At 46.4% G+C, this 25,456-nt stretch overlaps 1 protein-coding gene across 2 annotated transcripts in view; it reads left to right on the top strand.

Moving 5' to 3' along the window:
* The window catches only part of RFTN1 (raftlin, lipid raft linker 1), a 186,575-nt gene that overhangs the window by 155,723 nt on the left and 5,396 nt on the right, over window positions 1-25,456 (top strand). For both annotated transcript variants that reach the window (XM_016140221.2, XM_016140222.2), the window contains exons 8-9: window positions 18,199-18,302; window positions 21,063-21,144. In XM_016140221.2, the coding sequence (XP_015995707.2) occupies window positions 18,199-18,302; window positions 21,063-21,144 (186 nt within the window). The remainder of the gene's footprint in view (window positions 1-18,198; window positions 18,303-21,062; window positions 21,145-25,456) is intronic.

Raw genomic sequence — 25,456 nt, 5'->3', positions numbered from 1 at the left:
GCTGTTTGGAACTTGGAGGAATACTTCACCAAACAATTTCTAAGTTCGTACAGTTTGTGTTCCCCAAGTAAGTCACTCCTCTTCTCAAAATGATGGAGATTTTATTTGAAGGCAGCAACCTCAACATCTACCATTAGGTCATTGAGTCCTAACTTCCAATCTGAATCTTTGACCCTGTGCTGGGTAATGGAGCTCGGAATGGCCATCTTTTTCTTTCATCTTTTTTAGACAGAATTTTCCCTCTCACTCCTCCTTAGCAGCAGCCTCTTGGCTTGGGGGTGGTGAAATGTCATGTGGATTATAGCAATGACAAGATAGAGATAATGGGCCAAAACCAGCCCACTGGCTTCCTCATGGGGGTGGTGGCTAGCACTCAGTGGAAGATTATGTAAGAGAAAAAAGGTGAAGAGGATTTGTGGGTACAAAACAGATAACTCTCAGGGAATTGGGAAGCCCCAGAGGGTCAAAGAGAATGACCTGCTCTTTGCTGCCCTGGGACAAAATTACAAAATTACAAAGGGATGTTTGCTGAAGCCCCTATCCTCAAGGAGCATCCAAGTGGGAAGAATACTTTCTGCAAGGCATTGCGGGATGGTATCCTGTCAACCGGAAGTGCCCTGGGAGAACGTGGAGGCTGACCCAGGCCTGCTGGATGCAGCGAGCTCAGCTCAGTGCTGACACTCAGGAAGTGGGTTGGGGGTGGGGGGAGGGGGGCCGCTTCCTGAGGGTAGGAAGTGGCAGGAGCAGAGACAGACCAGAAGAGAAAGCTCATCTAATTTTTTCAACACATAATAGATAATGTCGGTGTTCTTCTAGATCCCTTGGGTGCCTTTATATCAATGTGCTTTCCCTTCCAGCACCTGTGCTTCTCTGCTGATGCCTGCCTCTGGGCTACTGGAGCCTGCTTTGCACTCAGACAAGGAGAGCCAGAAGTGCTGGGTGTTTAGACGGCCCAGGGTAGTCCTTGTCCAACACTGAGGAGGGCGTGGGCGTGAGAGCTCAGCTCCCTGCCTCAAAGCACAGCCTACCTCCAGAGCTCCCCTCGGGCGGAGGCAGAGCTGCTGTTCAGGGGCTGTTGGGTAAACCTGTGTCCTTGCTTGGCCGCTGCTGCTTTTTGCAGCTCCCCCACCCCTCACCATGAGCACTGCTGTAATAAGTCACCTGCACGTGAATCTTCCTCGCAGGGCCTTCTTCTGGAGAACCTGACCTAAAATAGAAAATATCTTTTTAAAAGTTCCATGTGATAATGCAAATTATGTTGCAAATTGAGATAAAAAGTATTGTGGGTTTTATAATACTTTTAAACAAATTTTTACATTCCAAAAGTATAGGTGCATATGCGTGTGCGCACGCGCATGTGTGTGTGTATGTATATACATATACATATATATAATTTTATATATATATACACATATATGTATATATGTGTATATATTTAATGAATCCTCCTTTTATCTATGCCCTTTTGTTCCCTAGTGCCCCTTCCCCAGAGGCACCTCCTCCCAGAGATACACAGAGGTGGGTGTACACATATAGCCGTATGTGTAGTAGGCTGAACAGTGCCCCCCAGAAGTCTCAGGTTCTAAGCCTTGGACCTATCAATTTATCTTATTTGGAAAAAGGAATTTTTGTAGATGTGATTCAAGTTAAGGCTTGTGACATGAGAGATTATCCTGTATATGTGGGCGGGTCCTAGAAACAACCATGTGTCCTTATAAGAGAGAGGCGGAGGGAGATTTTACACAGAGATGTGAAAGTGGCATGAAGACAGCTTAGAGTTTTAAAAACGCTGGCCTTGAAAGTTGGAGTGATGTAGCCGCAAGCCAAGGAATGCCAGCGGCGACCAGAAGGAGGAAGCAGCAAAAAATGGGTTCTCCCCTTGAGCTTCCAGAGGGAGTGCAGCCCTGCTGACCCCTTGACTTGGGCATAGTGATACTTTGGGTTTCCAGCCTCCAAGAATGGGAGGGGACAGACTTCTGAAAGGCATCCAGTTTGTGGTCAGCCCTCGGAAACTGACACAACATGCATGGATGTATGTCCAAGGGAGCCCCGGGGCACCCACTTGACAGCATGTCTGTGTGGGCAGAGAATCTGGGAAGGAGTCTGTGGTCAAGGCAAGAGGCTAAGCTGGCGGTGGGTTGAAGGGGGCCACATGTACAGACAATTAGCCCTAAAGTAATGTGTTTTTGGAGAGATGGACCACAATGGAGGAAAGTAGAAAGAAGCCGGAGGGAGGGAATAGGGGTAGTGGTTGTCATTATTGCATAGGGTGCTTTCCACGGTCAATAGAATATCCAGCTAAAGGTGACTTAAATGGTAGAGATTTTCCATCTCACCTCACCAAGCAGGAAGCCTGGAGGAAGGTGGAGTGGTTGCAGAATCAGCTTTTTCAATGGGTTAAGGACATTTTCAGGGACCTGGGTATTATCACCTTTCTGCATTCTGGTCCTCAGCTTGTCTGCCAGGTTTCCTGTGATCCTAGGCCCAAGGTGGCTGCAGTAGTTCCAAGCGTTTCATGTGAACCCAATGACAGCTGGGAAGAACAGGGCCCTTTCCTGCTACATGCCTTTTTTTATTAGCCAGTAAAACCCTCACCAGAAGCTCCCAAGCAAGCTGTCCTTCGGATTCTGTTGGCCAGTGCTGGGTCGCAGACCCACATCACTGTCAAAGGTCAGCTAGAGCTGGAGAGGGTGTCAGCTAGGAAGGGAGACCTTTGGCAGCTAACAGTGTTTACCATTGAGTGGGACTAAAAAGGCAGTGATACTCCTAGAGGTGTTTTAAAGAACACCTCTTTAATATGGTGACAGCTCAGATAGTGGGATGACTAAAGGAAGAATCCGACTTTTAATCCAAATCTGTACTTTTTTCTTACATAAACTCAAGGGTCCTCTTCCCTCAGACACCCATATTTCACTTCTTGTACAAAGTTTAGTTTTACAAGTGAGTTAGACCTTTTAAAAATTTTAGTCAACAAATAAAAATTGAGCTCCTGCTGAGTGTCAGCCACTGTGAAAATATGATGAATGTTGGAAATTTCGGGCAGAAAGGTTTGACGCCTTTAACTGGAGGGAAGGAATGCAGTCATTGAAAATGAATGCCCACCCCCTGGCCTTCCCACACCCATAAATAACTTCTGTTTGTTGTCAGGCTTCCTGAGGGGTGGTGAAAGGACTGAAATCATCAGGAACCTTTTAAAGCTGATGAGAGGGGAGAGGCAAGTGGGCATTCTGGTGGAGACCATGGAGCAGGGTGAATTTAGAGCCTTGCTGCAGAGGAGTGGAGGGTGAAAGAAAATGTGATGTTTCCAGAATCTGGTGATAAACGAATTAAAAAAAAAAAAAAAAAAGCATGTCTTAAAAACCTGTAATGCATCCCACAGAATGACAGGAAAGAGACAATGCTCAATGTGTTAAGAATGGCTTGATCTTTAGGTTTGACACATGTGTTCGAGGTTGGAATGGTAAGAGATGATTCTATAAGAGCTTTCAATGACTGCGTAAACATTTTATTATTCTACAGTTTCTGTATGTCGGAAGTCCAGGTGGGCTCATTGGGTCTTCTGCGTAGAGTCTCACAAAACTAAAACTGAGTGTTGGCAGGGCTATGGTTCTTAGTGGAGGCTCCGGGGGAAGCTCATTCAGATTGTTGGCCAGATTTAGTTCCTTGTTGTTGTAGGACTAAGGTCTTTGTTTCCTTGCTGACTGCCAGCCAGGGGCTAGTCTTTGCTGCTAGGGACTGCCTGCATCCCTTCTCATGCTTTCCATATTGTCCCCTGTAAGAAATTTTTAGATGCAGAGTCTGGGAACCACAGATGAGGATGGGGAAAATGTTTCTCCAAGAAGATCTTAGTACGGTAAATCAGTGAGTATATATAGAAGGTAGGAGGGTGTTCTTGTTAGTTAAGTGATTATTCATTGCCACTTCTCGGAATTTGTTCTTTTTGAAATCCACTCAGCCAGGAATTTTAGTAAAACCAACTAAAAAGGAAGGGTCTACGCATAGTCGAGAGGCTGAATCAGCAAGAACGTGTTTCACTTGGGCCCTGAGATGCCGTATTGTGCCTTGTTCTGTTTCACAACTTTTTTAGTAGCTCATACAGAGATCTCAAATGTGGTGGACCTATGAAAGGACCAAAGCTGGGGGGCCATGGAAGGTACTAGGGGCTGTCAGGATCTAAAGAACATGGATGCTCTTGGGACCCACAAAAACATTACAACTGGGTGTGGGGCCAAATAGGACCAGGGCACATTTGGGAGTGGGGAGTGGGGAAGAGTCTAGACAACCCACCCATGCCAGCGTCAACAAGAGGTGCTATTTCTGAATTTATCCACTTTTACATGCTGGATTTCTAAAAGAGATTAGTTGATGTTTGTAGAGCATGCCCCACTACTTTTTTAATGAGAAAAAAAGAAAAGAAAAGAAAAGAAAAAAGAAAAGAAAAGAAAAGAAAAGAAAAGAAAAGAAAAAAGAAAAGAAGAAACGAAACAAAACAAGAAACCTTGAAAATTTCTTACCTAATCCGGGTTCGTTTTTGAATAGATTTCCTTGACTTCTTAAACCCCTTCCAGTCTCATTATCTATTAGTTGATCAATGCTAATCAAAACCAGCCCAATAAAATATAATGGGGATACATTTAGGTATCAGAAAAAAATGAATTACATTTAAGTTTTTAAAAAAATCAATAATCTAAAATAGAGAATACTCGATTTGACATCAATTCTAATGAAAAAGAATTTACTACAGGTCAACAGCATACCCACTCCTCCCCTCCGAATACCCTGGTCTACGACAGAGTGGGGTTTTCCGTCTCAAACCCTGTATTGCTCTGTCCCTCCATTTTTGTTCTCTCCTGCCCTCTGCTGAGTCCCTTCCCTACCTCCAGCCTTCCTTCACCTTGGGTACCTTTCCCCTCCGGGCCCAGCTCTTTGTAGAGTCATCTTTGATACCATCAGCTGAATTTGTTCTCCTTTCCTTTAGGCATTTAGCATGTTCCATCTTACCTGAGAGTTATTTAATTTTTTACATTATTATGCAAACTCCTTGAGTCAAGGACTAGTCATTCCTCAGAGTCGCGTTCCCTGGATCCAAATTAATTTCTTTCGTGTCACAAATTTTTTGCAAACATGCGTTGAATGGATGTAGAACAACATATTAGGTTACTGCTTATAAAAGGTAACCGGCCATATTTATGAAAATGCACACAGGAAGTACTTATCTCTCTTTTCTCAGTCTGGTGCCGGCAGACTCAGAGTATTATGTCCGACCACAACTGCCATATTTGATGAGAGACAGACAGACTGTGGGGAGGGGAGAATACAGAAGAGAGGGACAGTGATGGAGGATACATCACCTGGAAATGGTTGAAAACAGTTGGGCATATTTGTCTTGGAGGAGTTAAAAATGAGGGCAGTTTGGTAGCAGGCTCCATCTCTTAGAAGGGCTGACTTATCATAAAGGGGGTAAGCTGATTGCAAGGAATAAGCTAGATCCTTTTGGAGAACTCACGTGGAACCATTCAGCAGTGGAAGATGTTTAAGCCTGTGGCTGTCAGCTCCCAGGTACAAGTGTGATACAGATGTTTGGCCACCATCCGGGAAGCACTAAAGCAGTGGTTCCGAGACCTTGCTGATATTTGAAATCACCTGGGGACATGTTAAAAGTACACATGCCCAGGAGATTCAGTGTCAGTAGGTCTGGGAGTAGAAATTAGGGATCTGCATGTAAAAAAATTCAGCCAGCCCAAGAACCAGTAGACTAGAGGACCACACTCATCCCTTCCAGTTTCGATAAGCTGGTATGCATAGTTGACCCATTGCTTTTAAGTCAGTGGCCTCTTTGAGGCAGAATTCTTAAACATCCTCTTCAGCTGAGTTACATCACTTCACAAATTAAACTTAAGATGGGTCAGGAGCTCATCTAATGAGGCCAAGAGATCTGTTCTTTTTATAGAAGTGATGTATGGACAGTTCCGCAAAATATTTAACATAGTTACTCTAAGACCCAGCAATAGACGTACAATTGACCTTCGAACAACATGTGTTTGAACTATGCGTATCCACTTTTTCTTTTTTCCAATAAATACTTTATATTTTCTCTTTCTTATGATTTCTTAACATTTTCTTTTCTCTAGCTCATTTTATAGTAAGAATACAGTATATAATACATATAACCTACAAAACATGTGCTAATCAACTGTTTATGTTTTCGGTAAGGCTTCCGGTCAACAGGCGATTAGCAGTTAAGTCTTTGGGGAGTCAAAAGTCATGTGCAGATTTTCAACTGCGTGGAGTTCAGTGCCTCTAACCCCCAGCATTGTTCAACAGTCAACCGTATAGCCAAGAGAAATATAAACATAGGTCTACATAAAAACCTATATATAATCTTCATAATACCCAAAAGGTGGAGACAATCCAGATGTCTGTCAAGCGGAGAATAAACAAAATGTGGTATGTCCATACAATGGCATATTATTTGGCAACCAAAAGGAACAGAGTGCTGATACACACTGCAATGTGGATGAACCATGAACCTGGTGGATTTATCACTAGGCTGTATCGGATCAGGGAGACCAGAGAAAATGAAAGGACTTGTGGTGATGGCGGGTACTGAATAGTCAGGGGTCTGACATGTCCCGAAGGTTGGATATTCCTATTGATGATTTCTAGCACCTCAGAAGCCCTATTAGAAGTCCGCTTACCTGGAGCAGGGTCCTCAGATACATGCTGTGGGATGAGCGTGACATAATTTGGCTTGAGGGAGAGGGGAGCAGGAGGAGAGAAGGTTTAGGTAGAATTGTAGTAACTGTAGGGGGAGAATATTGACCAATGTGGGAATGTGGCACCTCGAATGTGCAGGCAGAGAGAGTCAGGGAGAAAAAATCTGTTGTGCTGAGCATTCCACAGAGTCACAGTTCTCACTCACTTTCTTTGCAGAATGAACCCCAGGCTGATACAGCCCAACACACGGTGCTTTGTGTGGCTCTGTCTGTCGCCAGCTCGCACAGTGACAGTGGGGTAACTTCCATTTCCTTCTCTGTATAAACCAGCCTTTATTCAGAGTCATCTTCTGGGTTAGCCTTTTTATGATAACTTGGAAGGTGTCAGGAATCTACTATACCTAAAGGTGATAACTTTGATGTAGTTTTAAGTTCTAGAGTTTTCGCTGACAGACTTCCAGCCCCCTACCCCAAAGTAAATACCTTTTTATTATATATACTTTGGAAAAGCTCTTTTTAAATTCTCTTTTCTAGGAAGTAGATAATAAAACAAACAAACAAACAAAATATATATATATAAAAGATTAAAAGTATGATCCTTCACCCACTTCGGATTATCTAAAGAGAGTAATAAAGTGGCAAATCCCTTTTACTCCCAGAAAGCCTAATTTCCTCACTCATCAAAGCAAGTGGGAGGGACTTGGCAAGTCGCTGGATGGAGAAAATGTTTCGAGTTTAATTGTTATCAAACAAAGCTGTTTCCAAGTCTGCGGAGAGGACATGCTCACCCCTGATGCATTCAGTATGTGTATAAAATGTCAGCTTCTGGAGGATGTATGCCTCGTGCTGTCTCAGTATGAGGTCTCTGCTGAGCAGCCAACAGGATATAACAGCTTCGAGCTGCTTAACTGTTTGCACTCAGAACTGCAGCAGGGGCTGTCCCTGCTCGTGGTCAGAGTCTGCCCCAGCCATCAGCCCCTGAACCTCCGAACATCCGACCTCATTACCCCCAGCAGAATCCGAGCCCTGTATTGTAGCGCACCTCACGTCACTCAGACAGGCACACGTCAGCAGACAGCTCTGATCGTACGTTTGGCATGCCATCTCCTGTCCCTCTGGACCACCAACCTCTCTCTGCTTTCAGCCTTCCCAGTATGTGACTTCACAGACAATGCACATACCAGGACCAAATCTCCCTGCTTGTCCTAGAATCCAGGAGAGTGTTATCTTGCACCTGCAGGTTCGGTTTTCCTGCCAGCTTGGCGTGTGTGGTACTTTAGGAGAAGCCAAGACAGCATCTCAAGCTAGGACGTTCTTCCCCAGTGTGGGCTTTTATCTGTCCCTCCCAGGCTATGCTGGTGGCAGTGCTGGGTCTCATCGTAGGTTATCATAAATTAGACTTTAGGGTGCCAGTTGTAATGAGAGGTCACAATGTGTCTGGCATAGAGGAAATGAGGGCTAGGTGTCCCAGCTTTGAGTGTGGTGGAAAATGAACCACACTGAATATCATTCAGTAGTAGCTGTTACATTTTATTTCTCTCAAATCAGACAAGGTGACTTTCACTATGATTTTCCTCATAGAGATTTGCATGGGTATTCAGCTCTTTTTATCATCATCATAATAATATATCCATTAGCTTCTTCTATAAAATAGAGCATCCCCAAAGTTTAGTGAATTAAAATAACAACCATTTGCTGTTGCCAGCGAGTCCACAGGTCAGCTGGATGATTCTGCTGACCTGGCCTGGGCTTGACTAATCTCAGATGGGCTCACTCATGCTTCTGCAATTGCCGACAGGTCTACTGGCGGCTACCTGGTCCAAGATGGCATCTCTCACATGTCTGCTCGTTGGTGGGGCCACATGTCTCTCATCGTCCAACAGTCTAGCCTGGGATTGGCCTCTCGTGGCATAGACGAATAGAAGCAACAAGGTCCCTGGAGACCTAGGCTCAGAACTTTTATAACGTCAGGACTATTTTATTTTGTTGGTCTGAGCAAGTCACAAGAGCAGTGTGGATTCGAGGGGTGGAGAAATGGACTCTACCTCTTTAGGGGAGGAGCTTCAGCGTTATGTTGTAAAGAGGCCTGGGTACAGAGAGGTAATCATTGAGGCCATTTTTGCAAACAGTCGATCTCAAATAATAACAGTTATTATTATTATTTTGTTGGGCCCTCAAAAGACTACAGAGTTTGTTGCCTTTCTTGCAGTGGTAGAGAAAATCAGGCAAAAATGTGAATTAGCCAGCAGGGGTGGATAAAGAGTCTTGGAACAGAAGCCTTCTCTGCACTGCATGTATTTTCATCTGCCCCCTTTTTCTACATCTGAGAACTAAGCTTTTTTTTTTTTTTTTTTTTTTAACGAATTCTCTTTGAACGTTATGAAAGCCAAAGTTGTCTAAAATGAGACCGACTGCTTTCTTAGACTCTATTATGTTGGCCTAATTACATATCAGCAAAATGTTTTTCTGGGGCATTGTGTGTAAGACAAAGAGGAAAACAGCATCTCCAGCCGGCCCAGTGTGTCCTTGCCCCTCCCTCAGGCTGGCGGAGGCAGTGGTCCTGCAGGAGGCCTGGGGGAGGATGGGCCAGGAAGGCAGAGCTGCTGCAGCACCCACTGGCTCTGAGGGGTTGTCTTTTCCCCAGAGAGAAAGAAGGAGCAAGTCATTCCTTCCTCTCTCCTTCCCTCCACCACACCTCATGGTGGTTTCCTTCTGGTGGGGGAACCAGATGCTTATTCTCTCCACCATCCTCTGGACCGGGATCTCCTGGGCTGAAGAAGAGGCTCACATGTCTTTGCTTCCCAGGTGCCCAGCACAGAGCCAGGTTGGCTGAATGTGGAGATTCGTAAGTGAATAGTGGCGCCAGGCATTGCTTTGTGCTTTAGAATACTGAAGGACTTGCCGAGTTTTCCGTGTCCCTGCCCCAGAGTTACCACATCCACTTTCCCCCTGATAACTAGAGGTGAAAAGTTCCTTCTTTCCAGTGTGGCATTCTTCTCTTGTCCCACTTTCGGATCTCTTGTTTCACCTTCTGAGGGCACGATTCTTATCTTCCCCATGTGCCATCGTGGCCAGGGTCTCTGCCTCCTGAGCACAGTAAAGACAGACCCCCGGATTTCCTGAGACCACGTTTACACGTCCTGTCTTATCCTCACTACCGGCCACTGCCCAGCTTCTTGCCATCTGCCACATCACTCCTGAAATGTCCTGGCCGTTGTCTCCCAAGACCTCACTATCCACTCCAGAGATGGTTTTCCTGGTTTCGTCTTCCTTGCCCTCTCAGGACGTTTGATGGCGCAGATCTTTCTTCTTAAACCTGTTTTCCACTTTGGGCTGCTGATTCCTCCCCCATTCGGCCAATGTTTTTATTCAGCTTCTGCTCACTCTCCCCTGCAGGAGACCCAGTCCTCAGGCAGCCTCACACCTCCTTGAGTTTTCTGCTACCCTGTGTTGGCGAATGCCTCCAAATCTTTTATTCATCCTAACTTTTCCCTGGCTTTAGACTGTATATTAGTTTTCTGTTGCTGTCGAAATAAATTACTACAAATTTATAAGCTTAAAATGACAGAAATTTATTTTCTTACCGTTCTGGAGTCCAAAATGGGTTTTAAGAGATTAAAATCAAGATGTTGGCAGAGCTGCATTCTTTTTGGAGACTTTAGTAGAGAACCTGTTCCTTGACTTTTCAACTTCCAGAAACTGTCCTGCCCTAGGCCAGTCACTTCCGACCTCTGCTTTCATCCTCATACCTCTGACTCTGACTCTGACTCTGACTCTGACTCTGACTCTGACTCTGACTCTGACACTCCTCCTGCCTCTCTTTTAAAGGACCCTTTTAGATTAAACTGAGCCCACCTGGATAATTCTGTATCTCAGGATCCTTAACTTAATCGCATCTGTAAAGTCCATAGAAGGTAACATACTCCCAGGACATCTTTAGGGGGAATGGGTGGTGGGCATCATTCTTTCTACCATGGGAGCCCTTCACCTAGCTGCCTCCTGGACATTCACAGAGTTCCTCAAACTCGACATGCCTAAAATGTGATTCATTCCCTCTCACAGCCCTCTTGTCCTGCATTCCTTGGTTCAACACATGAGCAGTCATTACCCAGGCCCCCAAGGCATCGTATGGATAAAACATAATTTATTTAACAAGCTCAACACTGATGGACACTTGAATGGTCTTCATTGTTTTGCGATCACAAAGTTCTCCAGTGAATGTCTTTGTACATTTGTCATTTTTTATATATAGGATCAATTCCCAAAATTGAGATTCTTGGGTCAAAGGGTAAATGTACAGTAGACTCTTCTTATCCGTGGGGGATACCCCTAGTGGTTCCATGACCCCTAATGGAGGCCCGAAACCATGGGTAGTACCAAACCCTATATATGCTGTGTTTTTTCTTGTACATACATACCTATGGCACAGAAGGAGATTTAATTTATAAATTAGGCACAGTAGGAGATTAACAGCAATAATGATAAAATATAGCAATTATAATAATATACCATAATAAGAGTTATGTGAATGTGCTGCCACTCAACATCATTTATTATGCTGTACTCACCTTTTCACTTAAAGGAAGCACTTTACAGCTTCTATGTGGCGTATCTGGACTGCCAGCATCACTACTCTTGCACTTTGGGCCATTATTAAGGAAAATAAGGGTCGTTCAAGGCCAATCACTCTGATGCCTGCTTCCAACCTCACACCTCTCTCTCTCTCTGACTCTGACCTTCCTCCTGCCTCCGCTAAGGACCCTTTATGATTGCACTGATTACAAGCACTGCTATATCGTGACAGTCGATCTGATAACCCAGATGGCTGCTAAGCGAATAACTGGCAGGTAGCATATGCAGCGTGGATACGGCGGACAAAGGAATGATTCATGTCCCAGGAGGGACGGCGTGAGATTTCATCACACTCTTCAGAACAGCATGCAATTCAAAACTTAATGAATTATTTCTGGAAGTTCCCACTTAATATTTTAGGACCAAAGTTGACCATGTGGTAACTGTAACTGTAGAAAGTGAAAACACAGATAAGGGAGGGGGCTTCAGTATTTGCATATTTGAGAGATACTGTCCAGTCATTCTCCATGAGGTTAATTAAGTCAGTTCGCCTCTGGCCACTGATGTGTGAGAATGTTTGCTTCCTCACAGCCTTGTCAACAAAGTGGTTGTCAGAACTTGGGGCTTTAACCAATATGGTAGGATTAAATTTGCATCCCTTATTGGCCTTTTTTCACGGGCTTAAAGGCTATTTGAATTTCCTTTTCTGTGACTCTCTTCCTACCCTTATTCATTTTAAAATTTGGATTACTGGATTTATTTTTTCCTCATCAATTTATAGGAGTTTTTTTTTTTTCTGTAACATGAGCTACAGATATTTTTGCATCTCATTATTTGTCTTTTGACTTTGCATAGCTTATCTATTATCATACAGAAGGATTTTTATGTTACCAAATTTATTATTTTTATTGTATGGGTTCTAGGTTCTCAGTTAGAAAGGGCTTCCAATAGGCCCTTGAAAATTTTAAATAATAAGATTGCATTAAATATGGGGGATTGGGCGCAGGCCTATATTTCTTCTCTCTTCCGAAAAATTGCAGTAAAATAATACTAAAGGAGTGATAGGTAGATAGATGCTCGTCAATTATCATTATTCATGAATTGCATATTTGTGAATCCTACTTCCTAAAATTTATTTGTGATCCCTAAAACAATACTGTTGGTGTTTTTACCGTCAGTTGTGGATATAGGCAGAGTGGCAAAAAAATTTGAGTTGCCAGTGTGCAATCCAGCTAAGGTAAAAGTCTGCCTTCTTGTTTTAACTCTCATAAACAAGTGTCCCTTTTCGGTCTATGTAGTGCCATTTTTTCCACATTTTTGTGCTTTTTTGTTTTGTTGATTTCTCTGCTTAAAATGACCCCACTCATCAGGCTAAAGTACTGTCTAGTGTTCCTAAGTGTAAGAAGGCCATGACGTGCCTTACAGAGCAAATATGTGTATCGGACAAGTTTTGTTCAGGTATGAGTTATTAGTGCTGTTGGCCAGGAATTCAAAGTTAATGACACAACAGTGTATATTAACAAGGTGCCTATAAACAGAAATATATACAAAATGAGTTTCTGTATTGATCAGGTGGTGAAAATGTTATGATCAGAGGCTTTCAGGAACCTAACCCTCTATTTCCCCTAGGAGCAATGATTCAGTATTCACTGATTCAGTGTTTGTGTTTGTGGCGACATTATAGAACAGAACTCTCGTGAATGATGAAAATTGGCCATAGATAGGTTGATGAATAGATACCCAGAAAGAATGAAAAGACCGAAAGAAGAAAAAGTAGAAGATGAGTCATTTCAACAAATTTTCGGAAGACAGAAAGTGCTCGGAGGATGCTAATTGATTTAGCAAAGTGAAGGGAGCCGCAACCTGGATGTAGAAGGGAGCCATTTTCTCTTGCAGAGCCTGAGGCCTTCAAAGCATAAATCTTCATGGGATGGTGGGAAGTGAACTGCAGAGCTGAAGACCAGGGCGTTGGCTTAAAGCCCTTTACAGTGTGGTGACGTTCCCAGCCCCCATCTCTGCCTCATGCAACCTAGTAACTGTAGAGATAATACAGGGTTCAAAAGAAACCACTTAAAATAAATAAAATATATGCATGTAGGAAATAAAAACAAGATACTATTTAAAAAAAAGGAGTCAAAAGATAAGAAACTTTCGGGTCTTAAAAATAGGGCAGTGGGAAATTTAAAAACATAATTTAAAAAATCTGTAAAATGAAAGTAAACTAAAACGGCAGAATAAGAAATAGAGGGGAGGGTAATAAAATGAAAATATCAATTCTACATTTTGACTCATGGGAGGTCTAGAAAGAAGACGGAGAATGGAAGAGAGAAAAATTATCAAAAAAAAAGAAAAAAGAAAAAGGCAAACACTTTTCAGAACTGAAGGACAAGAATGCTCAGATTGCAAAGCCATCAAGTGTATAGCCCCCTTCAAGTAAAAAAAAAAAATATTCACACCAAGGCACATTATGAAACTCTGGAACTTCATGGAGGAAAATATCCTAAAATCTTCTAAAGCAACGCAGCAGGTTATACTCAGGGTGTTATTAATCAAAAGAGATATCACAAAAGTAATTCTAACATCAAGAAGCCAGTGGAACAATCCTTTCAAAATTTTAATGACAAAATAGATTGCAGCCCAGACTTCTGTACCCAAACTGTTAGTTTAAGGGTGAAGATAAAGACATTTTTAGGGATTCAGCTGACTTCCAGGACTTCATTTCCTAGAGCGCCACTAAAGGGTGTACTCAAGTAGAATGAGAGAGAACCAAGAAAGAAAACACCATCCGTGGAGGGAGAACCCAGGCCGGCAAGGCATTCAGACCATATTGGCCCAAGGGCACAGAAAGGTCCAGAAATGTCTCCAGAGGAAAAAAATAGAATGAATGTATGTAACACATGGACTTTATTTATGGGCATAAAATAGAGACGTCGGAACCCAAGGAATTAATTAGTGATAAATTGGTGCACAACTAGGCAGATGGAAAAAATCGAGGTCACAATTTAACTCCAGGAACAAGAAAAGATTATATAGAAAGGAAGGTGGGGTACCAGGGCATTGTTTGACCAGCTCAAGTTGAGCCATATTTGCAAAGTCGTAATAATATGAATACTCACAAGTGATAACTGTTTGGGCCACTAAGAAAGAGGAAGTAGGAAATGTGTCTGGGAGCACTAAGTCTTTCTTTCCCATGATAAGAAATCAAAAGATATCTAAAATTGACGAGTAAAGAAATAGTTGTAGAAATGTACCCTGCCATTAATGTTTTGGTAGCAGTTTTACAAATAACGCACAAGTAATTCTTACAGTCGCTTTGCCTCAGGTGCTGTGTGGGTGAAAGGCTAGGGCTGTGTGGCTGTCAAGAACAGGGGCGAACAATCCCCAGTCACTGTTTTCAGGTGCAGAGACTGTCCCAGGGCTGGTCCCGCACACTTCAGACATGGGAAATTGAATTCCTATCTTCCTTTACAATCATGTATAAGGAGCAAAATCTTTTAAACTGCTTTCCTCTCAGATTGCTTCCACAAATTGCAACAAGAGAAAAGAGAAGAGCGAACTGATATTCAGGAAACAAACTTTCTCACTGGACCAGTGTGTTACCTCCTTATTATTTCCCTGCACGGAAGATCTTTAAAAAATGATCAAAAGGCAAATGCATATCTTCATAAACTGTACCCTCTTGTGATAATTTCTGGAGGGTTAGACAAGGGATGCCCGTTTCTTTAGTTGATTTGCGGCCACCAGAGAGATATGGGGAACAAAGGAAAAAAGAACTATAAACACAAATGAATTCCTTCTGTACAAGTTGAAGAACCACAGGACATGCTCCATTTTTTTTTAACACTCCAGGTGTGATGCAAGATGATGTATCCGCACAGGAGAGTGGAGAGTTAATTAAAATGTTTGCTCCTATTCCCAGGAAGAGATGTCTTTTCGTTTGATGAGCAGGCCGGCTTTGGAGTGCGGTTTGTGCTTTTCTCTTCTCACTAGAGTGCCACAGAAAGACAGATCAAAGAGAGCCTGCCGTCCATCTAGGTTTCCTACCACCTTTCTAAGCTAACAGACTTGAAAGCATCTTCCACTGACTGCGTGGGGCTGGTGTCATATTTTAGAAACGCCATCTTACTGTGTTGATAATATGCAAAGCAGCTTTGATAGATGCTATGGAAAACCACATTTAACATTAATTACATCAAAACCAGCCCAAACAGTCGTAGGAGTGGGAGAGTCTAGCGGAGTGCCACACCCCACCCCGCACCGTTGGTATTTTACTTTTCAACCCGCCATGTGACAGCCAGATATTAACACTTGAGATGGAAACATCAGCTCTCTCAAGCAGGGTTAGGTTTTGTTATGTTTTTCCTTTTCCTTTTAGTCTTTTTGATTCTGTACCCTCTGGCTGATATCTCCTACCCGGAGGGGAAAAAACTGTTTGGGAGAAATCCTGCTGCCTTTCTCTTTAAGACAGCGACAAAATGAAATAAAATGGAGCAAACTAGAAGCAGCTAGAAGCAGCCCTGACGAGGCCTGTCTGAGCAGGCAGGTCAGGCAGCAGCAGAGGGCGTCCATTGTCTCGCTGCTCTGGGTACCCGTGGAGAAAACCCAGCCAGGGCACAGTCACCAATAAAAGGACTCCATTCTGCCACTCAGGGCTTTGTGAGGCGCCAAAGCTTGTCCTGGTTGCCATGGCTACTGTCTGATTGTGGCGGGTTTGTCACGGTGCGTGATAAAGTGGGAAGGTTATTCTTGATAGGCCCAAGTAATCATAACCTCGCAAAGCTTGAGAGTGTGGATTTAACGTTTTTCTCCCCCTCCTCTCTTTAAATCAGGAACGCAGGGATGGGGGCAGGGCTTCTCAGGATAAAGCTGCCGCAGCAGGTGCCCAGCATGAGGGGCACTGGCTGTACTGGTCTGGAAGGGCAGCCCCCAGGTGTCCAGGGTGGGTCACCCGCTGCCATCTCTGGCCTGAGCATGCCTCAGGGCCAGGGCCAGGGCCAGAAGAGGGACCCTCAGATGGCCCTCCTGTAAATAAATTGGTTATATACTTGTACCCTCCTCCTTTCCTCCCTTCTCTCTTTCCCTTCCTGCTCCCCATCCTTTAACTGATTTTCCTTTTCTCTGCCTCCTTCCCATTGTCCCTCCTCCCTTCTTTTCTCCCCACCCTTCTCCCCTTCCCTCTATTCCCTTCAGCTATAGTAGTATTTCTAGCAAAAGTATAATTGACATGGAGAAAGGTGGGAAAGGTAAGATTTGAGGTAATAGCGGATGGATGCTGGCCACAGAATCGAAGACTCTTTCTGTCATGGGAAGAGACCTAATGGGTTATCTAGGCAGTGCTTCTAAGACCTGGCTGCATCAGAATTCCTGGGAGGACTCTTTAAAACAGAGTTCCAGGTCCCACCCCCAAAGTTGCTGATCTTGTGGGTCTGGATTGGGTCTCAAGACACTGCATTTCTAACAAGTTCCCAGGTGTTATTGATGCTGCTGGCTCAGGGCCCACATTTTGAGAACCACTGAAATAAGCCAAAACTTATTTTATACAGTTGAGGAAACAGGCTCCCACAGGATAAATTGGTTGCCAGTGATTCAGGTGTCTTGGTAGCTATACTGGGACAGGTACCAAGTGATAGGAGTTTTACAAGCCACCACTGGTTGTTCCCTTACCTCCCTTCCGGCCCCCTGGCCCAGGGCAGCCAGATGAGCCGGTTTTATTCCCAAAAGGTCTTCAGCAGGACAGCCACTCGCCACGATGGCCCCTCTGCGCAGTGCCGCTCCCCAGTTAAACCCGCCCTCCTCGGTGCCCCAGGCCCAGCGTGGTCTTTCATTTGTACGTGCCAGAGTTCTGCCCTGGAATGCCCTTCCCCACCTCTGCCTGTCAAATTCCTCCCAGCCCTGAGCCCCAAAAAGCCCGTCTGCACCACGGCCTGCATCCTTCCTGGTCTGCTCACCCTCGAAGCCTCATGGCCCTGCCCTCAGGCCATTATGTGTCTGTGCTATTGCCTGGGCTGTGACCTCCAGCGGTAGGACAGGGCTTCACCTTCGTACCCACCATGGCTCCAAATACTAACTGAATGAATGCGTGTGGCCACCTCAGTTGGAAGGAACCTGGACACACTTTTGAAATGTTCAGAAGCCAGCTGTAAGAAACCAGCCTAACAGAGGTGGGGAGCCCAGTGTAGACACAGGACCGGAGCGCAGACAGCACTTCGAGTGTCAATGAGGAACCCAGAGTAAGAAATTAGACCTGACGCACGGAGAAAGCATGACATGGAACCGAGCTCAGTGGCCTCGCTTTGGGGTTGTCTCCCTGTGGGAGCAACACTGCGTTTTAAAATTTGAAGGCAAGTGTTAGGCAAGTCTCCCTGCCCACCACACCGATTTGAAATAAAACCCAGACAGTATTCATTTACCCCTTCACGGCAGGCTGCGTAACACAGGTGAGGCTCGTGTATCGGGCGGGGGGGGGGGGGTTGGGGGCTGCTGCGGCTGCATGCAAATGACTTGATCGTTTGTCAAATGTCATTTAACTCCCCACGACACACTCCAGGATCATCTGGAGCAGCATGTGTTGTCATATGCCCTGAATACGTCTTTGAGGTGAGGCGATTGTGCTTCATTGAAACTCACAGGAGGCTATTTGTCCAGACAAGAATAAAACGAAGTTAATGGATTAATCCTTTGGCTCTAACTCCTTGCCAACCATGCTGAGTGATACGGGGCCAGGAAAGAGTCCCATGTTGGTAGTTTGGCTCTGAGCTCTTTAAGCAGAATCAGAACCAGGGCCCCTGAGCTGCAGGATACCCCACCTCTTTCTGCTTTGTTGAGCTGGAGGGTTGAATGGGCCCCCTCTCGGTCACTCAGCTGTCAGCTTGTGGCAGCAGCATCTCTCACAGTGGCCTTTCTCCCTTAGGGTGTCGAGGTGCAGACAGACTACGTGCCCCTGCTGAACTCCCTGGCAGCCTACGGCTGGCAGCTCACCTGTGTGCTACCAACTCCCGTCGTCAAGACTAACAGGTAACAGTAACAGTCATTATTATTTTTGAACACCTAACCCTGTGCCAGGCACTGTTCCCATTAAGCAACTTCATGTACATAACTTATTTAATCCTGTGATGAGCCCATGAAGCTGGTTTGGTCACATAGACTCCAGCTGGGAAGTGGCAGAGTCAGGATTTCAGAGTCTGAACCCCCTCCCCTAGAGCACTCCCCTACACCCTTCTTTCCACCTGGGGAGGCTTGGCCGTTATTGCCCAACATGTCAGAGATGAGCCACCTGGATGAGGAGGCTCAGGGCTCAGATACAAAAGAAACCCAGCTCCCACTATGTGCCCTGTGCTGGGCTAGGTAGGTGCTCTGTATGTTAACTCTCATTTAGTCTTCAAAAATCCTATGAGAGGTGGATTTTTAAAAATAAAACCCATCTTACAGCTGAGGAGAGTGTGGCCAAGAGGATAAAAGGACTTTTCCAAGATCATAGAGCTGGTCAGCAGCCCCACAGAGAAGATGTGAAGACCTGGAGCCTTGGCCCCTGCTTGTGGCACTCCTTACAAGTTCACATCCTTGGTCATCTGTCCATGCTCAGTTCTGCCTACCGTCCCTTGAGCCCAGGGGCTTATCCTTGTTATACCAACTAGACAAGGCCTTCCTGTGTTTGGGGTTTGCTGTCTAAACTAGTCCTCCGAACTGTTCTGTGGAGTTATAAGCATAGATATGATTTCCATTTTACGGATGAGGAAACTGAGGCTCAGAGAGGCTCAGTCACACAGCCACTGAGTGGCAGAACCTGGGACTAGAACCTCTGTCTGAGAGTCAAGGGCTCCTTCTCCTACACCAGGCCACCTCTTTGCTGACCTATAGGGATGCCCCCTCCTGTGGCCCTCAGTGCTCTGCCAGCGCCGAATCCTGCTGCAGACCCACCACTGCAGGGCAATGGACAGCATGAAGCAAGGCTGGCGATCTGGGGAGGGAGCAGGGCCGTGCAGCCCAGAGCCCAGGCTGAGGAGAGAGAAGAATGGTGACAATCAGAGCCTGTCACGGGTCCCTCCACAGCCTGTCTGGGCCCTCAACATGTCTCCCTCCTGACACTGGGGCACGGTGGGTCTGTGTACCTGCAGAAGCCAGTCTGCAGCAACCTTTGGATTGCTGGCCACTGGAAGTCAAGCCAAGATTTCTGTGGGCACAGGGCAATGCAACAGAGTACAAAGAACCCTGGATTGTGGCCTGCAGACTTGAACCCAACTGCTGAGTCCACCACCTTGGTCAAGTCATGTAGCTTCTTTGAGTCTGTTTCATAGTCCATAAGATGGAAGAACACCTGCCCTCCTGTTCGTTCCAGAGGACAAGAATCACCATGATAATGTATTTGAATGTGAAGCCCCAGCTGGTTCTGAGCTAAGCCCAGAGGGTACAGGTCTGTCTGTCTCTGTCTGTCTGTCTCTGTCTCAGATAGTCACAGTTGCTAAATGATTCTCCCTAATCTTCCATTTCCCTGTGCCTTAAGTCAGGGGTCCCCAATCCCCAGGCCATGGACCAGTACCAGTCAGTGGCCTGTTAGGAACCAGGCCACACAGCAGTAGGTGAACAGTGGGCAAACAAGTGAAGCTTCATCTGTATTTGCAGCCGCTCCCCAGTGCTGGCATCACTGCCTCAGCTCTGCCTCAGATCATCAGGCATTAGATTCTCATAGGAGCACCAGTCTCTGGTGCCCAAAATGCTGGGATCACCGCTTTAGATGAGTCCTCGTGCTGCAGTGAGAGAACGCATACGACCAGGCATATCTGAGCTTGAATCTTGGCTGTGTTGTCTGGAACCTGCTCCTTAAATGAGCTTTTGTTTCTGTCTGTAACAGTGTCTGTCCCAGCCCTTGGAATGCTGTAGTGAGGCCTAAATGAGCCATTATGTGTGGAATCACCCAATCTAGCACTGGAATAAAATAGAAAATAGTAGTCCTCTCCATTCTTACCCTCTGACACTCCATGTTAGTGACATGTTGCCTCAGCAGAGAAGGCATTTGCAAAATAGAGATTTAAGAAACTGATGGGAAGAGCAGAGGCTGGGGAGAAAACAATGATCTCCTTTACAGTATTTCCAGCCTCCTTAAAGGCAGCTCCGTGGGGCCCTGCCTTCCTGGGACGAAGGTACTCTCACTGTGCCATAAAAATGAGCAGGACCCTGAGGGACCCCTCACCTTTGTTAATGCCAATCCCTGCCTTTCTGCCCACCCTTCATCTGTGTGCCTGCAGGAGCAACGTGGCCCTGCTGCTCCCTGAAAAGGAGTCAGGCTGTGACTGGGACTCCGTGCACGGCCAGCCCTCCACCTGCTGTCCCTGTGATGGCCGAGGGCAGAGCTCTGCACCCAGGTCCTCATCTCCCTGCCCTTCTGGGCCAGCCAGCCCCCTCGTGGACTCACTACCAAAGACGGCTTTGGAAAAGGCCTGCCACCCTTTAAGATTTGCTTTAAGAAGCTAGTTTGGCATCATTTGCCCAGGATGCTAGCTGTTGTTTCACATCAAGGGAGTGGAGTTTCCAGCTGTGAAGCTGACTTTGCTGGGACACCCACAAAGCTTTTGTCGGGCCCCTAAGATAGCCCCTCGGAAGCAAAGGTGGATGGTCTAGGGGCTGGAGAGTGGGGGTGCTTCTTGATTCTGACCTCTCACTATTTGGTGGCAGCCTTCCTTTCTGCAGGTGGCTGTGAAGTTAGGGACCACAGCATAGGTGCGAGGTTTGGTTCTCCCAGGTGTGCCAGAATTCATTCTCAGCTCTGATGTGTTACAGGGAGGGAAATGTGTCCACCAAGCAGATTGTCTTTCTTCAGAGACCGTGCCTACCTCAGAAAATCAAGAAGAAGGAGTCAAAGGTAAGTGACCTTGACCACATTTCTCAGACGTCCTTAGCAGAGCTTCATCTTTTGAGTGGATGTGTCCGCAGCATGTGGGTAGACAGCCTCCTCTAGCTTCCAAGGGCTCCGGGCCCAAGGACATCTGAGCCCCTTGGCGAACTGAATCAGGTCTGAGGCTGCCAAAATGGGACAGGTGAGGGCACTGGAGGGCCTTGTCTGCCAGTGTCCTGCTGGTCAGGGCAGAAGAGCAGGTTCTTCTGGACACTCAAGCGTGCCAGATATTCCCACTAGTCTAGAAATAGGGGCATGAAGTCAGCGGCAGTCTGACAGGACCGGGGCGGGAGGGATGGCTTGAGCTCAGGCCCAGCGTCTCTGTATCTTCATCTCATTACAAGCTGGCTGGAGGTCTGGCCTGCCCGTTGGATCCCTCAGGACATCAGAAGTTTGGTGACTTGGGCAGACAGACCCTGCCAGGGCCCCTTTTTGACAGCCCATGACCCAGAAGCCTCTGAATAATAATGGCTGGTATAGATAGAGGCCAGCCAGCCTTAGCCTGTGGCAGTGAGTCCTCAGGTCATGCTGTTCTGGGGGTCCTTTTTCCATTACCAATGTCACATGAGCCACCCGAGAAACACAGTCGCACCAAGAGACCATGACCATTCTGAGAATATTTCTTTTGTTTGATGAAGTTGTGTCCAAGTCCTTCCCTTGCATCAGACGATTCTGATGTTTCACAACCCGCACACTTTGCATCTGGAGGGTGATTTTTCCCGTGGGTGTTTCACCGATTACTCAGGAAGAGGCAGGTGAGTTGAGGGAACCTGCCAAAGCCAAGTCAGGTGTCACCTGGAGCCAACTCACTCCACTTTGGATGGCCAAGGCCACGCTCCGCTGCAGAGCCTACTGGTCCTGCAGCCTCCTCACGCCTGGCATCATCCCTCTGCTCGCCACTCTGGTTCCTCGTGTTTTTTGGACATGGAGCCCAGACAGGAGCACAAACCAGTGAACAGGCTGGAGCAGCCCCTCATCAGCTAACATTCAGGGGCAGGGTTTCTTATATGGGAGGAATGCCAAGGAAATGGCGCCTCGAAGCCAGATGGGGTGGAGTACAGAGGACGGTCTCTCTCCAAGCTCTGAGACGCTAATGTGACAAGTAACAGCAGCAGAGAACCAGAAGGCAACCGCCAAGTCCACCACTAGCCACCAGGCACAGTCCGCTGCCGGCCGGAAGACGGATCCGCCTGACTGCTGTCAGTTGCCGCCTAGCCGTAGGCTCCCAGGGACTCTGTGCATTCACAGAGTGACATTCAGCAACTGCGCAGGCCAGGTTTCGGTCAGACACCAAAAGAAACCTTCTTCCGCCTGTAAGAGAGAGAGGCGGTGCTCCCTTTTCTTGCCCGCTCTTCTGGTGATGGTGCTGGTGAATCCCAAAGCAGAGACACGCAGTTTGATTTTGGTGAAGGCCGTGCATCTCACAGAGGGAGACAAGCCAGTGGAAATTTGAGCAGACAAGGAGATGATAGAGGTAGAGTTTTAAAGCTGCTGTAAGAAGGTAGAATGACTTTCCTCAGAGAAAATCCAGAGAGGATGGGAATCATTTATTTTCTGGTCAGTGGACACTTCCAACTCCTGTCAGCTCTACAATGAGGGTTGGATGCTTTCTCTTTCAACACACTCATGTATCCTCTGCTCATTTAGAGGAGGCGCCGAGCCCTCGTTCCGTGTGACCTAAAGAGGTCACCTTACTCGTGGAATCCCAGAGAAGGGACTTCGAAGCAGACATTTCTCGTCGTCCCTGTCCTTTGCTCCTCAGCTGACTCAGGTCAGCGTTCTGCTCCCACAAGGTCCGTGTGCCCCTGCGACTGTGACAGTAACTCCCCTCTGGTCCTCACCCTGCCTGAGCTCCCCGCAGCCCTGGTACTGTCAGCTGCCCTCTGCCTCTCAGGGCACCGCTTTCTCTTGGCTCTGTCCCACCATACTCTCCTGGTTTTCCAGCAGGTTCCTCGGGGTTCAGACTCAGCCCCATTTCTCCTCTCACTCTCTTACCTCTTAGAAGATCTCGTTCATGCACAGAGTGAGAAATCCTCATTCACCTCCTGCGTGGATGACTCTAGCTGCATTTTCACCCTCGCTTCTCCCCTGAGGCCCCAGCTCCACCTGCCCTGTCACTGCTCAGTGATCTCAGAGCAAAGCGTGCCTTTGTCTCTCCTCCACACCCGGCTCGCCTCCTTCTACATCGAGGAATGGACCACCAGCCACCCAGAGGCACCCACCCACCTAGGAGTCATCCTTGGCACGCCCCGTCTCCTTCCCCCATGTTCAGTCAGTCCTTAAGACATGTCTGTTTTAGGTCCTAGAAACTCTGAGGTCCTCACCTGCCTCAACTACTCCAGGCTCCTAGCGACAGGTCTCACTTCAGATATGTTTTCCACCCTGTGCCAAACTGACCTTTTGAAAAAGCAAATCGAATCATGTCGCCCCACTGCTTAAAATAGTTCTACAGCTTTGTATTATTATTAAGATAAAGATGGAAATCTGTGATGTGGTCCACAAGCCCCTATGTGATCCGGCCCAGTGTTCTGCTTTCCAACTGTGTTGGCCTTCATGTTCTTCCTTGTCCTTTCCTGCCCCAGGGCCTTTGCTGTGGCTGTTCCCTCTGCCAGGACACTCTGTTCCTTTGTATTTCCCCAGGACGGCGTTCTCTCCTTTCAGGCTCATTTATATACGGAAGAAGCTCATTCCTCTCTTTCAGAGCTCTCCTCTCGTGTCTAATTATTTGTGCTCATCCGTTTATCCTCTACCGATAGAGTCAGTCCATGAGAGCAAAGACCTTTTATTCTGACTGTTGTATGCCCAGCACTTGGCTTTTAGTTGGTACTCGACAAATATTTGTTGAATCAGTGAATGGAGTAATCAAAATTCTCAGCCGGGGGACATGCATATTATGTCTAGCATTGAAATTTAAGAAAAGAAATCCCAAGGTTGGCACACCAAGGACGCGGTCCTCTAAACCAGCAAAACGGACAAAACTCTCCAATCAAGACTTTTCAGCATTTGAAAGAAACCTCTTCATGTGTATGTGAGTGAGTGTGGCTTTCAAAGCAAATATGAAACTCCTTCAAAGGGAATAGGTGGTTTCTATAACACCAGAGAAGTCTTCCTTCCTGCTAAACTACTTGAAGTAGAGGCAGATAACAGACAGTTTTTAAAATGTGCGAATTAAATCCATTAGCCCCTGTGACATGGAATTCTGGACACACACTGCTGTAGCATGAAGGATTTTTTTTTGTTTCCCCACAGTTGTTTCTGACATGGATGGCTAGTTGGAATCTTCCTTGGTTTAGGCACCAACGGCACACGCAAGTGCCACAGACACCCTGTTTGGGAGGGCATCGTGCAGCCTAACGTACAGCTCGTTAAGTTCAGAGGCTCTCCCTAGTACTGCTCAAGATACGGAACACGGCCTCCAGGCTGTACTGCCTGCCTTTAAGTGGGGATGTTGTAGACCTCCCCCCAGAAACGCAACCCAGAAAGCTGTCACGGTCCCAGGGGCTGCCATGTCCCTGCCTCTTCTTGCTTTCTGAGATGTTACCTTTTTGAGCCTTGGGCTCTGGACCAATTTTTGTTGTTTGTTGGAGACTGTGACTGTCCCCACCTTAAAGGAAGAAGAGAAGCCTGGGTGATGAAGGGAGCAGGTATGAAGATGGAAGGGAGGGAGACAGAGGAAGCCCCTCTGTGGAGAGCAGGGCTCAGCGCAGGGGGAGGCTGAGGGGCATGTTCTTTTTTCCAGGCTGCTTCTTACATACCTAAACTCTGCCCAGGTGCTTTTCTTAGCTTGGTGGTTCTCAGTATCAGCAATATCAGCCTCACCTGGGAGCTTGTTAGCAATGCAACATGTCCCTCCCCTCCCCAGGCCCACTGAGTCAGAAACTCAGAGATAGGGCGAATGATCTGCTTGAAGGAGCCCTCCAAGTGATTCTGATCCCCACTCCAGTCTGAGAGCCAGTGTCTTAGTTGAACAGTTTAGGGCTCTTCTAGGCTCACCTGTAGACCTCCATCCAAATGTTATCATTATTGATTTTTTTTAATGGGTCTGTCAGGGAGACTTCAGTGTAGATATTTGTTTTCAGTAAACCAAACCAAAGAATCTCTAATGGCAGTTAAACCTGGACTTCCATTAGCTAACCGCTTGACCTAGTGAGTCAAGCTGCTGACCTAGCAGATGCATCTGAACAAGGTGAAGTCTGGAAGGTGAGGCACTTATGCTTTGGGCTAAACCATCCAAGGGTGTGTGGCCTCTCCTTTTGCTTCCTCTCCTCCCTTCCCTCTA

The sequence above is a fragment of the Rousettus aegyptiacus genome, unplaced genomic scaffold (assembly GCF_014176215.1).
Source record: "Rousettus aegyptiacus isolate mRouAeg1 unplaced genomic scaffold, mRouAeg1.p scaffold_m13_p_4, whole genome shotgun sequence".
Lineage (NCBI taxonomy): Eukaryota > Metazoa > Chordata > Mammalia > Chiroptera > Pteropodidae > Rousettus > Rousettus aegyptiacus.
The sequence above is the reverse complement of the archived record's forward strand: the minus strand, read 5'-3'. Positions and strand labels throughout refer to the sequence as shown.